At 43.0% G+C, this 15,688-nt stretch overlaps 1 protein-coding gene across 1 annotated transcript; it reads left to right on the top strand.

Annotated features, from left to right (window-relative positions):
- The first annotated feature begins 215 nt into the window (after nt 1-215).
- Nucleotides 216-14,247, top strand: LOC311494000 (sodium- and chloride-dependent creatine transporter 1). The gene is made up of 14 exons (XM_084552830.1): nt 216-865; nt 2,142-2,444; nt 5,649-5,780; nt 5,899-6,235; nt 7,087-7,219; nt 8,485-8,619; nt 8,761-8,864; nt 10,709-10,833; nt 10,935-11,047; nt 12,001-12,141; nt 12,425-12,527; nt 12,614-12,714; nt 12,793-12,963; nt 13,191-14,247. Exons 1-14 carry the CDS (start codon nt 835-837, stop codon nt 13,317-13,319), a joined length of 2,058 nt encoding a protein of 685 aa, XP_084408956.1. The 5' UTR covers nt 216-834; the 3' UTR covers nt 13,320-14,247.
- The last annotated feature ends 1,441 nt before the right edge of the window (nt 14,248-15,688 follow it).

Genomic DNA, 15,688 nt, shown 5'->3' on the forward strand with positions numbered 1-15,688 from the left:
CCGCTTTGGGCATCTATCTGTGATTTCAGGTCAAGGACGTACGCAGCGTAATAAATCCATCCTTGTGACTCCTTTTTTGCGACTGAGCGCTGCTGCTGATGCTGTGCGCACCGCACTGAGGCGGCCTCAGCCAATCACGTCAGCCGCGCGGAGGGAGGGAGGGAGGGAGGGAGGAGGAGGAGGCGGGGGGAGAGAACGAGAGCGTCCGTCACAGCTAACGGACCGTGGAGCAGTAGGCACGCATTCTTCGTCCGTCGAATCCGCGGCATCCCGTACAGGTTCATGGACTTTTGACTGGGGCCGCTGAGACAAAAAAAAAAAAAAAAACATCTTCACCCTAAGGCGCAGTATCATTTTCATTTAACTGTTATCCATGAGATTCTTCAGGCTTACCTTCAAGTGCTTCGTCGACTGCTTTTGAATCTCCTCCGTCAACGGCTCAACTGACCGCGGCGCTTTGTGAAAATTTCCATCTCTCGGCTGAGCTGAGGGGTTCAAACGTGTGCTACAACCACAAGAAAAAAGGAAAAAAGAAAAAAAAAAACTGCGATTTTTTTTTTTGTTTTTGTTTTTAATTTCAGGAAGGAGGAAAAAAAAAAAAACAAACTCAGAAAAAAAAAAAAGACGACTGGAGCACTGAATATTGTGGCTACATCTCTCTTGTCTGCCTCTCTGAGCCCCGCCGGGTGCCTTTTATTAACCAGGCATTTATAGCTGCAACTTCGGCTGCTGCCCTTGGCTAAACAAAAACAAAAAAAATAAAAAAAAAATAAAAACAGCTTTTTGAAAAGAGAGAAGAAGAAAAAAATCGTTTTTGCGCCGCTACCCAACAGTATGTCACCTGAGTTGGAAGAGAACAGCCAAGGTGAGTATGACGAATGACCTCCACTGCTTATTAACATTTATTTATTTATTTATTATTATTCGCCATATAACTCAACCGCTAGCTAAACTTTGATATGTAAGGCTATTATACTGGGGGTAAAAGCAACCCCACAACAGCTGCACTTAACCTGCCCTCTATATATCTCATTACATCATGCCTAGCACTATAAACACGGCACCAGTGACTGTGAGGTCATTTGGAATGTAATGTTGTTGAACAGGTGTCACTCTAGGTGAATACAGTATAGATTTATTTCCAAATAAAACACCAGCCTATATGTCTGTTTTATGAGTATATCATCGTTCATGCTGCCATGGCTCATCCTGCTTGTAAAATCATGTGACTCATATCTGCTTTCAGTATAGATCATCATATCCTTAACATGTGCCCTGCTTAAGTTCAAGAACAAAACAAAAAAAGACGTTTGTCCTTTATTCCTAACCTAGTAATTAACACATTTTTTTTATATAACACGCCAAAAATAATCCCATACAGCTATTATTCCTCGCACAAATTATCCTAAACCGCAGGTATCCTCTTATTAAGTTGCTCCGTTACATTTCCTACTCTGTTCCCTCCTTTTCTGTTCACACGCCACCTCAAACTGCTCTGATCTGGATTCATCTGCCTTGCCTTGCATCCAGCGCAGAGCGGCGGCCGACGTTCGTGTCACAGAGCAGCACTGACGAAGTGACACGTTGCGTTTGTTTGTGCTCGAGAGTCTGCACGCACTTGTTCAGTGGCCGCCTGTGTGGAATAGGAGAAAGCAAAAGGTTTGTAGGTGGCAGAGGAGCTTGAGATGCACCTTGAGGCGACCCTCTGCTGTGTTGTACCGCAGCACACTAATCACTCTGTCTGGGAGACAGTGGCAGAGGGAATGAACATCGAGGAGGGGGGGGGGGATCAGAGATGACAGGGTAGCTGCAACAGCATGTGGGCAGATTACGCACTAAAATAATGTAGTCAATGTACACAGTGAGATGTATTTTAGTTCTCTTGCCGCTTAAAGTAGGCTTGTTGTAATTGGCCACTGCATTGACTCACTGACTCTTTTTGCAATGAATGGGAAGCAGGCTCTCCGTCTCTCCATTCAGCTTTAGCCTGAGAGGTCCACGAGACTATGGTTCCTCTGTGTGATGTGAAGTTCTGATTACATTTCTGTATTGTCTGCGTGATTCCCTTTGATGTGGATATTTCGACGTCAGATCTTCTATTTACTGTGCTTTCTCACCTGGCCCCTGTTTATCGTCTGTAGGTGACATCAGTGCCCCCCAGTTGGAGGCAGGGACCCTGTCGGAGGAGGAGGGTGGGGGGTCAGCTCGCCCCCTCGTGCCAATGCCCGGAGGGGGCCTGGGGTGCGATGAGGGCGGCGGGGCTGGCCCACCACAGACCCAAGACGGGGCTGCAGCTGGGGCTGGAAATGGGTCTGTAACAGTACCGGTGGTGGAGAGAGAAACCTGGACCAGACAGATGGACTTCATCATGTCCTGCGTGGGTTTTGCCGTTGGCTTGGGCAACGTGTGGAGGTTCCCTTACCTATGCTACAAAAACGGAGGAGGTGAGCTTCAACTCAAAGCACTGTTTTGTTTACGTCGTTCTCTCTGTTGCAGTGAACATATGAGATTTTCCACTTTAAACTGTCTTAGTCTCGTTTTACAAAACTATGTATGATAGTTATTCAAGGCTGATTTTCAAAGACTACAGATGTTAGGTGGTGATTGAGTACTCTGAATGTTCATACTAATCATATACATCATATTATGGGTTTATCTTCAAACTATTAGTGCACTACTGGGAAAGGTCATCAGCTTCCTCCCGGTGTGTCCCCACCAATTGCTTTGACTCAATAATTGTGGTCTGCCACAGTAAAATATTTGAAAGCTTGAAAAGTATACTGCAGATGACTTCTCCTTTTATATGTGTCATGTAACAATCCCACGTGTCTTGAGTCTGTTGGTGAGGAAGTCCACTGACCACAAAGACAGCCTGGCCCCTTGAGAACTAAAACTAAAGTAGTTGACTATTTTATCTGGGGCGAGTGTGTTTAAATGCTAACCATACTTCAGTAAAACAAATACTGACCTCTCCGGCACTCACTAATGTAAAATAAAATCCCAACATCCAAGTAAATAGAAAGTTTTAGAGCTACCATCTTCAGAATTTATGCGTTTACAGAAACTGAATTCTGTTAAATTTACTGGGTAAAGGTAAGTTTCTCATCCTGTAATCGGCCTTTATTCTTCTGTAACAGAGAAATCAATACATGCATTGTGCTGAAGTCAATATGTAACAGCTTAAATACACTCACAGAGTTGGAAGAATAATAGTGAAAGGCGGTATAATGAGACGTGTTAGTATACGCAAAGAGTAGACAAAGCAGGGCCTGCGTGGCTTCCAACACGTAGCTCAAAACCTCTCCCTCCCCACGTGGTCTCACTATATTTATTGAAGCTCATTACTTAACAGACACTTAGCACACCCTACAGGGTTTCTCTTGCTCTCATTGGCAGGTCAGGTAATTTGAGCTGTTATAAGTCTTGTATTCTCTCCTATTTGCATTTATGACAACTTGTCCAACAGTAACCTGACCTGACTGCCGCTTTCAGCCTTGGCTCTTTCTTATCTCTGCCCTGCCTACTGTTCTGGGGTTTTTATGAGGTGTTTAGTTAGAAATAGGACTGAATGCGTGACTGTGTGTGTGTGTGTGTGTGTATTTATCAGTCCAGCCCTCCCTTTCCCTTTTGTGTGTGTGTGTCTTGTGACCAGTGGCTCTGATACCCACCTTCTGGTATCGTATAACAATGGCCTGCCTCACACAGTCCACCCCCTGTGCTCCTGCCCAACACTCATGAGGCACACAAAGGTGCTCTCTCCCACCCTCCTCCTGATAAGGAGGCATATGGATATGCCACACAATAACTGTCCTGTGACTGTGCCCATCCTTCCCTCCCCTTAAACGTCAGCGCACCCATATCCGCTACAGTACTTACGTCCTTGGCCAAACCACATAGGGTACACCTTGTAATTCAACAAAAAGATCAGATAAGAGCTGTACGACCTACTTGTTACTGAAACAAGGACACACTCGGCTGGAGACAGTGAGCGGTGAACGTTCTCTAAATTTGTGGAATTAATGCTCTGCGGATCTCATCTCTGTATCTGTAACTCAGCCAGCCCTAATGTGTCTGGTCCGGTCATGATTAGAGAGGATTTACTTAAGCCTGTTTAGGAGGCAGTTCCTTGATGATTTACCCAATATGTTGGGATATGTCAGCACGAGCATTTTCTCCAGCCATTCCATTCAGTCCTCTTATTGCATCTCCCTCTCTCCCTTTCTCTCTGCATCTCCCTCGCTCTACCACCCCTTTCTCTCTTAGGCTCACGCTCACGAATGTTTCCTTATATGGCTACAGCCCTCTGCTCTCAGAGTGACATAAAGAATGATGAAATGAATGAGGCACAAGTTGTCAAGCAATGGGCCTGTTGTGGAGCCAACCGGGTCAACGCCTTAGTGTGTCATTTTTGTTATTTGTTGTACACCCCCTTACCACAGCGTTGTCCCAGTTTTTCTGCCTGCCTCCCCTGTAATCTATCCATCTTTCCCTCCTTTCTTCTCAGCCCCTTTCTGCTCTGCGTCACAGCTCGTCATGTGACTCCCTCCCATCTGCGCAATGTGGTGGCATCACTCAGTTTTATTATTGCTCAAACCAAATCGGCACAATTGGGTTTAGTGAGCTGAATGGCTCATGCCGTCTTTTTATGTCTTTTTCTGCAGAACAGATCAGGCTTTGGCTACAGAATGAGAAACTAAAAGGAGATTATTTATAGGAACCATTTGCTCTGGAACCACTGCTGCTAATCTCAATGAAACAAGTCCCCGATGTCTCAGTCAGGATTAACAATTCCTGGCTGAGTCTGTTGTCTTCTTCCCGTCTGAATTGACAGTCCTTTGTCTGTCTCCTCGCCATGCAGCTTTCAAGTTCAAGGACAATACTGTGCTTGCCCAAAACACTTGTGGAATGGGATACAATGTGCCTATCTCCCACATAGACTTTCAATGCAGTCTCTTATCTGTGGACTTGTTTGTCCTCCTTCCTGACTTTCACCCTATTGTCCTTTATTTCTTCTCCTCCACCTCCTCCTCCACTTGACTGCCTCTTGTTGCGCAGACTGATTAAATACTAAGGGCCGCGTTGGTGTTTGTGCAGCTTGTGTCCTTAAAAACGTTAAACGTGACTCTCAATATCAGATTTTCTGTCTGTTGAAGTGTTAGCACTATAACTCGGCCTCCGAGGGCGGCACATATTTAAAGAACCCGGTTCAAATAGTTCAGCAACTGAAAACCACAGTTCATTTTAATATGAATTGCTTAATTAATAATGTTAATGATATAATTACCTGAAAGCTTGCAGATGTCGATTATCATGATAATGTGCTCTGAATTTGCAGACCTCTTTCTACTGCCATCTCCCTGTGTCTGCTGTCCCTTTAATTTTGAACTATTTATGTATTTAAAGGATACAAGAGAATAAAATTAAAGCCATGTATCTAATGCATATTAATTCAGTCCATTCACACCAGTTTGCAAAACAAATCATCTGTAAGACATCTCCTCATAGTTACTGAAACCATGCCACTGCTTTATGGGGAAATTACTGAGTTATACTAAATGTTTGGCATGCACTACCCAGTGTGAAACATTGTCTCTACCTGCTTGTTAATTCAGCCACCGTGTGATGAATATTTGTGTTGACTGTTGCAGGGGTTTTCCTGATCCCTTACCTGCTGATTGTCTTCATCGGGGGAATCCCAGTTTTCTTCCTGGAGATTGCACTCGGACAGTTCATGAAGCAGGGAGGCGTCTCTGCCTGGAACATCGCACCTCTTTTCAAAGGTACCTATCTCTTTGTTTGATATGCACACAGTACACACCTATATTTTTATATATTTAAATCCTGTCGTACCTATGGATTTGCATATTACATCCCAGCACACTTCTATCTCTCTTTCAGGTCTGGGCCTGGCCTCTATGGTGATAGTGTTCTTCTGTAACACCTACTACATCATGATCCTGGTGTGGGGCCTCTATTTTCTCTTCCACTCTTTCACTAACCCGCTGCCCTGGGCCACCTGTGGACACACCTGGAACACTCCCAACTGTACGCAGGACTTCCGACGCGCCTGCCACAACCGCAGCGCTGCCCAGTCTGCTCTGCCGTCAGCGGATGCCACCCCCTCCAACCTCCTCTCCTCCACGTCCCCACTGAACCTGTCCTCAGCCCAGCTTCTCCTCAATGGCAGCTGCGTGGAAGCTGAGGGCATGCGCTCCCCAGTCATCGAATTCTGGGAGTATGTCATGCCTTGAGTTGAACAGAGTTTAAACAGAATTTACAGTACATTTTATTATCGAAACTAAACCATAAACATTTGAATATGTTTATTAACTTCCACATTGAATTGAAGCGGCCTTGTACTTTGTGATGTTCATGTACTCGGTTTTAAAGCCATTACAGACCTTTATTATGATCATTCTGATATTGTTTTGTCAAGTAACAAAATTGGTCTTATATTTACACCGAACAGGCATAACATTATGACTGTTGTGACAGGTGAAAAGATAGATGAATAGCAGATAAATAAATAATCCTTTTAATATAACCCACCAGTAACCATCTCGTGACAACACAATGTTCTGCTGGGAAATGTTTGGAGCTGGCATTCACACAGACTTAACTTAGACAAGTACCACCCACCTAGACCAGACCAGACTCACCCACCCCATAGGAATGACACTCCTTGATGGCAGCAGCCATCCCCAGCAGGATGCAGCCTGACACAGAAAACACACACAAAAATGGTTTAGCCTGATCCACAGAGGCCCCTCCCCTCAGTCCACAGGACCCAAACTGACAACATTGTGTTGCCAGACACCACAGGACACCCTCAGAAGGCCCATGTCCATTCTCTTATGAGTCACAATTGTTTTGGAGGCACAAGGGAGACCTACCCAATGTTAGGAAATTATGTTATGCCCGATTAGTGTTATGCAAAATGTTATGCAAAATTCAGTTCAACCTGTGAGAACCGTTAAAGTTATGAATATATAATCTAAAACATAATTAGCTTTGAATATGAGTTTGGTGTGTTAGAAAAAGTTTATTTTTTTTCTTAGTTGCACTCTTCTTTGTTTTTCCTTCTAGACGTAAAGTTCTTCGTCTGTCTGGAGGGCTGCACGAGCCTGGCGAGATAAGCTATGAGTTGGTGCTGTGCCTCATAGTCACTTGGATCATTGTTTACTTCTGCATGTGGAAAGGGGTTAAATCTACTGGCAAGGTAAAGTGTTTAAAGTGTTTTCTGGCTGTTCAATTCCTAATGCTTGATTTCACATGTTATTGTTTGGGTTTTATTGAGTACAGATTACTATTTGTGGCTTAATTCGTATTCTGTGCACGAAACTTTACCTGTTGCTGTCAGAGTTCATGGAGTGCAGGCTACTGTTGTACGTGGCTTCATGCAAAGGTTTAAATAGTTGCAGCATTTTGCTCTTTGACACCAAATCAGATTTAGTATAGAGAGAGGATCAGTGTCTAGGCTGAAACGCATAGGGACACAAATATAAGCACGCGTATATACTATGAATGTCTGCTCATTTCTGTAGTTGTTCCCAGTCAGACTATAATCTTCCACTGATCCGTAGCTCTTTATTATACTCTGCTTACGCATTATTCAGGACGACTTCCATTTAGAAGAAGAAGAAGAAAAGATTCCCACTCCTCTTTTAATTCTGATACATTGGCATAATGAACACATGTTCATTTCGTAGCATGTGGAGATGTCTGTGTTTGCATACTTGTGTCTCCAGAGTAGCCAAAGCTCATAGAGGGAGGGAAAAAAAATAATGAAAGCTATTGAGCCAGCCAGCTGTAAGCCGATTAGTAACTTTCCACCAAGTACATGTTTGAAAGCTGGAAAGGGGCTTTTCTGCCCATGTTCGCCCTAGATCAAGGCAAATATGTGCTTTCTCACTACTTTGCTGTTTCCATACAGATTTAGCTCGGGCTCGATGCTTAGGTAGCAGGGGGTTGCTTTCTCAGCATAACTTGATAAAGTTCCCTTCTGAAAAGGTCTGCCAAAAACCCCTGCTATTGCAGGAGGTTTACAAATTGTCTGGCTTTCCATTTACAGGCTACCTTTTCTTCAAAGTAACATGACAGGCCCATTACACATCTACTACAGGAAGGACCTAATGGGCTTCTACTTATGACTTGAGTATTTGCAAAGCAGGTAATTGCTTAATCAAAGTGATAAAACATACATAGGTGGAGTTACATTTGACCATAGCTGATGAACCATGTTGATAAGCACTAAACCTTTCCAGTTAGCCTGTTAAATTCATCATATAACCACATCTTTTTTTATGTACTTACTTCATGTAATGTGAGGGGTTTAAATGTTTACTGGGGAGTTTTCTACTTTCACTTAATGCAAGTTAATGAATAGCACTCAAACTCCACATCCCCACCCAAAGTATATCCTACATATTGCTCCAACTGTGTCTACAAATGTACTTCACTGCTTTTTTTTCTATTTCTCCGTAGGTTGTGTACTTCACAGCACTGTTCCCCTACCTGGTTCTGGTCGTTCTTCTGGCCCATGGAGTCACGCTGCCTGGGGCTTTGGATGGCATTGTTTACTACCTGAAACCAGACTGGTCGAAACTCGGAGAAGCACAGGTTTAACATTTGCATAAGCTTGCCCTTGAGTATCAAGCAGTGTAGCGACAAGGAAATATGACTGAATAGTACGTCAATATCTAAGAAACAAAGGTCAAAAGTTTGTGTAACATCACTCACACACATTTCTTTTTATGATAGGTCTGGATTGATGCCGGCACTCAGATATTTTTCTCCTATGCTATCGGACTTGGTGCCCTGACAGCGCTGGGCAGCTACAACCGCTTCCATAACAACTGTTACCAGTGAGTTTATACACAACATAAAATCAGACGCCACTGTCATTGGAGAGAGGCCAGTATCAACACATAGTTACGGCTTTACTCTGCATACTGCTCCATAGGAATGCAGACTCAAGCAGTACAAAAAAAAAACAACTAGAAAAAGTCATATTTCCACTTGAAATAGGCTTTCCTTCACTACACATACTCTGGCAGAGGGCTTGAAACCTCATTCTGCTGTCACATGAACTACCAAAAATATCCTTTTGTAGTAAAAATACTTTTGAATGCCTTGTTGAAGGTCCTTGTTGGTCTCTGGACACCACAACAAGCTTTAAACCGCCCGCATATACTTTATGGGTGTGTGTAGAAAATACAAGGCCCAACGGCTTCCTTGCACATTACTTATTTCCCTTTCCTGAGTTAGGAATACCTCCTTAATCCCTGAGTATCTGTTCTACTTTCAAGCTAATGTTACATTTTGAATTTCAAGTGGTTGCATTATGTCTTTAATGAAGACTGGTGAGGATTATAAACTTCCATATGTGTAACCTACCCATTAGGACTCTTACAAGGTAGTTAGCTCCATAAGTAATAAAGGGGCTCATGAATCTCCCACAGTCTGACATTTTCTCTCTCTTGACCTTAATTGGAAGTTGAAAGATGGGTTCTCATTCTGAGCTATGTCAGCTATGTTTCTCACGCACACTGGGGTAGGCCTGGAAATAAATGGCAAGATCTTAATATAAACTGTATGTAGATGCTACGGTGTATTTGTAGCCATATTAGTGGTGAGGCTTTAAGGCATCTCATTAGCATCTGTGAACCTGTTAGTCCAGTTTATGACAACCGTTAACTACCGTTTAATTTAAAACAAAAAAAAACGTTTTGCATTTTGGTGTAACAATTAACAGCTTTCTTAAAGTAGACCCATTAATGTTCCACAATGTGAAAGAGCTCTTATGTTTTTCTTTGTTGCCTCGATGCAGTGACAAACTGGTATAATGGCACATGTGCCCAGCCTCTCCTTAAAGGCATTTATTATGCTTTTATTTGTTCCTGTGAAAAGAATGATGAAACGGTTTGAGGAAGAAGTCGATATCTTCCCTGTTATGTAACAGCCACACACCTGACCTATTTTGATCTTAGAAAATTGCCGCCTTGTCTTTGTTCAGCTGTCTAATCAGTAGCCAGACGGAAGAGTGAATGAGTTGTAAATGAGTTAACTAACAACCAATCACTTTCCCCGGTGTCTATCAAAATTTTCCTCCTTTGTTTTTGGCGTCATAGGTTCCGTTTTTCCTGAAAACACAGCATTGACTAGAGTTTGTTTTCGTGTTATTCATTCGTACGCGGCGCGTTGTTTATACTGTACATTCTTCATATCAGACAGGATTCTTGGTTAGCGTTGCCAGCCAAACTGGAATTGTCAAGATAAACAGAAGGTCATTCCTCACTATGCAGACAGATAAACAAGGAGGTTATTGACTTCAGACTTAAAGGAAAATTCAGTCTCCAAGATTTTTTATTTATTTTTCATTACAGTATTTTTATTACAGTGTTTAGATGCATCTATATATATATGTAGCAAGTATTCTTTCTTCCTTCAGACCTTGAAACACATTTATTATATGTGCACTTTGTTCTCTACCTGCAAGCTGCTGCTTTCAGATAAATTGCTATTGATCCCCTATTTAGCATCCCGGCCCATCCACTCTGTGCCAGTGTTTGTCTTGAATATCTTACATGAGCCTCATGTTACAACACATCATAATGCCGTTTCTCTTCTCGTAATGTCTTTTCTTTTTTCTTGTCCTGTTTACCCTCTTGCTCAATTCCTTGGTCTTTCTCTATGTGTTTCTCCGTAGGGATGCATTTGTGCTGGCCCTCATTAACAGTGGAACCAGCTTCTTCGCTGGCTTTGTGGTATTTTCTGTGCTTGGTTTCATGGCTGCAGAGCAGGGAGTGGACATCAGTAAGGTAGCTGAGAGTGGTAAGAATACAGCTTCCCCAACACGTGGTCACCCAACATCCAGTGTAATGAGCTAAGTATTGAGCCATAATCTCTCGATATTCTGTTTCTTAATCTTGCAGGTCCGGGCCTGGCCTTTATAGCCTACCCCAAGGCTGTGACTCTGATGCCTCTGGCACCGCTCTGGGCAGCACTTTTCTTCTTTATGTTACTCATACTGGGCCTGGACAGTCAGGTAATACTATTGTTTTGCTTTATATGCACCGATCAGCCACAACATTAAAACCACCGACAGGAGAAGTTACTTAGACATGTACCACCCACCTAGACCAGACCAGGCCCCTCTCCTCAACCCATAGGACCCAAAGGTCCCAGTAACAACATCCTGTTGCCAGACACCACAGGACACCCTCAAAAGGCACATGTCCAATCTCTGATGTATCAGAACTGTTTTGGAGACACAAGGGAGACCTAGAAAATATTAGAAAGGTGGTCATAATGTTATGCCTGATCAAAGTATATATATTCTCTTTTGACCCTGAAGAAAAAGATCGCTCAGAGACTGTGTTTGCTTGTGTGAAACAATACATGCTTCTATATTTGGGTGTCATTTTGATTCACATTCATAATACAGTACCTGGCTGCAAAAATACATTCCTGCCTCTTTTTCTTTCTCACTTCCTCTCACACAAGGGTGACATAAACAGTCTAAAAACATCACGTCCATATTTAGCGTTGCATTTCTTAGCAGCCTGCTTGTTGTGTGTCTGTTTGAGCCAGTGCCTACATCCATTGTTTTATAGCCCAGGGATTTGTCAATGAGCTTCTGTCTGATTCACACAGAGAACGTCTGTCTGCTCTCCAATCCATTCATTTACTCTGGCTTTCTGGTCTCTCCCTCATTTCTTCTCTATGCATCTTCGTTTTTTTTTTTCTTCTTCTTTAGCCACAGAGAAGTCTAGCATCCAGCATTGTACTGAAACAAAGAATTAAGTTTCTGTATATTAATAATTAACTAATTGTTTTTTTTATTTTCTGGGATATTTTTGTTTGACGTCATCCAGCTCTACCTAGTAGATAGAATATTATTAATATTTTAGTGACTGACGATGTTAATGACGCATGTTTAGAGTTCACTGCTTCTTCTTTCTCACCTTTATTGTCCTCTCTCTTCCCTTTATGTTTCAGTTTGTAGGTGTAGAGGGTTTGATAACAGGAATCATGGATATGCTGCCACCAAAATCTGCCCTGGGCTCTCTGCGGCGAGAGGTGGTGGCTGCCATCTGCTGCTTCATCTGCTTCCTCATTGACATGTCCATGGTCACAGAGGTACAGTGAGGATCTTCAGTTTGAGACGTCAATTGGTTATATTCTTAGGTGGAGTTATTTTTACATGATGACACCACAGACTTGTAGGTCAGCTGTAGCTAAGCACTTTCAAATGTTCTATATTTTAATATTTCTTCCAAATACATTGATACCTAATGCTGTAACTCGAATATTAAATCATTACCAGAACTGGGATGAAAGCCTAAACGGTAGACAAGGGTGGAAACAGGTCACACATTAAGTATTAATGGGGTGGTCTGTCTGCTCTCCCTGTTTCTGTTAGGGGGGGATGTATGTCTTCCAGCTGTTTGACTACTACTCTGCCAGTGGCATCACTTTGTTGTGGCAGGCCTTCTGGGAGTGTGTGGTGATTGCGTGGGTTTATGGTGAGACAGTACTTCACAATTACAGTACAAATTATGCACAAATTATTCAGCACAGTATCACAGCACCCTTACGTCTTTCCTGTCAGGCGCAGACCGTTTCATGGATGACGTGGCTCGTATGATCGGCTATCAGCCCCTGCCCTACATGAAGTGGTGCTGGTCCTACGTAACACCTTTTGTCTGTGTGGTACGTGCTGATCTGTTTGTTTTTAAAGTAAGCTTAATATGCAAGTTGTGAAGTGCTGATCTTTTTGTTTGCATACAGGGAGTGTTCCTGTTCCATGTGGTGAACTACAAGCCTTTGACCTACAATACAGTGTACACATACCCCATTTGGGGTGAAGTGCTTGGCTGGGTGCTGGCCCTGTCGTCTATGCTCTGTATTCCTCTCACCGTTCTCTACAAACTACTGCGCTGCAAAGGATCTTTGCGGGAGGTCAGTATTCGCCGGTGCAGGCATGCATGTTCAAACGCATGCTCTTGTGCGTGTTTCCAGTTGTTGATAAATCCATAGGAAAGTGTCTCCTTGGAGATTGCCCTCCCTCTCCTATCAGTTATTTGGTTTGCTCATGTCATTATTACTCATTAGTGATGGCTCATTAGAGAAACCTGAAGCATCTGTCCAATAAACAGCTCATCGTGTCTTTGTATTTTTGTCTGTAGCGATGGCAACACCTAACCACTCCAGTCTGGGGCAGACATCACCTGGAGTACCTGGCCCCAGAGAGTGAAGCCAAACTGCTGCCGCCTGCAGGCACTAAGAGCACACTGCTCTTTGAGAGTGTCATCTGATGAGCTTAGCTCTGCAGAACACAGAGCCAAGGTCATCTTTGACATCAGCACACACATTCACAAAATACATGCACACTACACTTGCCTGGTATGAGCAAAACACAGATTAGTTAAACACCCGACGGTTTTAAAGCTTACGATAAAGCCCTGGACAAATGGACCAAAGATTAGATTGAAGAACTGAAACACACCCACACCCATATCATCATCACATCCTGACATACCCTCTGCTCTGTTTTCTGATTCTACCTCGCTGGCTCTCCCGTCTCTTTCCGCCCCCTGCCTTTGTGCCGTCCCGTCTCGTCTCGTTCTGTGAGTGTGATGTATCTGGTGTCGTTGCAATATCTTCCCTTTCTGCACTTTTCTGTCAAGTTTACGTCGGCCTCACCTGTCTCAAGCTGTCACGACTTTTTTTTTCCTGAAGCAGAAACATAAACAAATCCGGTAATAAGAGACCTCATAACTGCTGCTGATAATGCCATGGCCAGAGTGAGTATGTGTGTAAAAGCATGTATGCCTATGCCCGGTATGTTGGGGTGTGCATGTGTGTGTAAGAAGGAGCGCTTGTTGGACCGTGGCAGTGGTGTATTCATTTACGTGTGACATTGCCTTTGATCATTGTTTTTCTGCCAGCTGTGCTCTCTGCATCAACTATACAAAAAAAAACTTCCATTTGCAAAAAAAAAAAAAAAGAGTAATCAATGCATCACCACTTCCAGCTGTGTATTATAAACTAACTTAAGTATCCTGTGTATTGTAGGGTCTGTGAATCAGTGTTAATATTTGGAGGGGATGATGATTGTTATTTCCACATTAAGAGAAGGAAAGAAACTTCTGATTGAACCATGTAACGAGCAGGAGGCCGGGTTGAGGGGAGGGGAAAGAGACTTGATGCGATGTCACGAGAGAAGCAATAAACAACCAGATTAAGATGGAAGTAAAATGTTTTCATGGGTCTTTATTTACCTTTATCATAACAGTACATACAGTGTATATTTACAAAAAAATAATAAATTCTGGTTCAGTCACTTTAAACACGTTACACATTTACATTTGTTCAACCCTATAAAGCTGCTAACTCTGTCACCAGTTAAGACAAGAAATATTGAACGCTTGGAGTGGTTAATAATCCAGCAAAAAGTAATTAGAAGAGCCCTGATATTTATCAGTGTTTCCTGCAGCCTGATTATCTGTTTGTGGTGGTTATCACCAACATCCCACCAAGATTCAGCTGAAAAACATCCCTGCACTCATGAGCTAATGACTGATTTGGAAACTCATTTTTACCCAGTATAGAAGCACACACAAATGCATCCTTCAGACCTCCTAACATCAAACCTTTGATGCTTTCAAATACATTCATGAATATATTTTTGAAAAGCAAAAAAAAAAAAGTGTATGTCTGGGAGTTGTTATCTTTGGCTGGGCCATGCACCCCACCTCGGTTCATGGAAAACTTAGCGTCTTACTGGACTGTGGTCAGCTACTAATAGTTACAATAGCAGATGACAGTGACTACTGAAAATAGAAGGGAGCTCAATGTCAGAGGACTCAGACATGAGAATACCTACTATAAATACACTCGTATTTTGTTGCTCCAGCTCTTCAAATGTAACACGCACACACTACTCTATATCTGCCATTTAGCTCATCGTTCGTTGCAGGCCAAATGAGAGGTCGTGGAAGAATTAAGCACCCCTCCATGAGGGAGCGGCACTCCCATATATTTAGATATTATTGATTTCTTTTTTTTATTTGTTGGAGATATATGGCTTTCCTCCTCTTTAATGATACAGACTGACAGACACGTGACCATGTCTGGCCTGTGTGTCCCACGCATTTTATCAAGCAGGTCTACCTTGTGTTATGTGTTTACAACATCACCTCTCAGAATATGAGTTTCTCCTTACAATCAACCTTTCACTCGCTCTCAGGCTATAAATACAGACTCCTATTAGTCCGGTGTTACATTCTCCCACTCAACCCCCGCCCCTTCTTTGTGTCTCACACACACCACAGGCCAGAGAGCTGCAATGACGTATTGCCTGGCTATCTCATTAGACGATATCATAAAAAGCCTGTTGCCACAGCAACGGCTCCCAGTATTTCTATGGAAACGAGCCGCCATGTCAAGATGGTGCATTCTCCCCCACTGAAAGGGGAGGAGACAGTGGCAACCAATGGTGAGCAACTGTACTGGCAGACGAAGAAGAGGAGGAGGAGGAGGAAGATTGCTGGAGTTGAAACAATCTGATGACCCCTGCTGGTCACATCTGGGCGATGCAGGCAACATCATTCTGAAAAACAAAAATAAAAAATAGAATGAGAAGATTTGGGTTGAGAGGATGAGAGATTCAGAATAGAAATCA

The sequence above is a fragment of the Chelon labrosus genome (genome assembly GCF_963514085.1).
Source record: "Chelon labrosus genome assembly, chromosome: 10".
NCBI classification, from domain to species: Eukaryota; Metazoa; Chordata; class Actinopteri; order Mugiliformes; family Mugilidae; genus Chelon; species Chelon labrosus.

Excerpts from the sequence above, each read along its gene's own strand:
- LOC311494000 (XM_084552830.1), top strand. The coding sequence starts at position 835 with ATGTCACCTGAGTTGGAAGAGAACAGCCAAG. Across the intron at positions 7,220-8,484 it reads GGGTTAAATCTACTGGCAAG|GTTGTGTACTTCACAGCACT; the intron begins GTAAAGTGTTTA and ends ATTTCTCCGTAG. Across the intron at positions 8,620-8,760 it reads CGAAACTCGGAGAAGCACAG|GTCTGGATTGATGCCGGCAC; the intron begins GTTTAACATTTG and ends TTTTTATGATAG.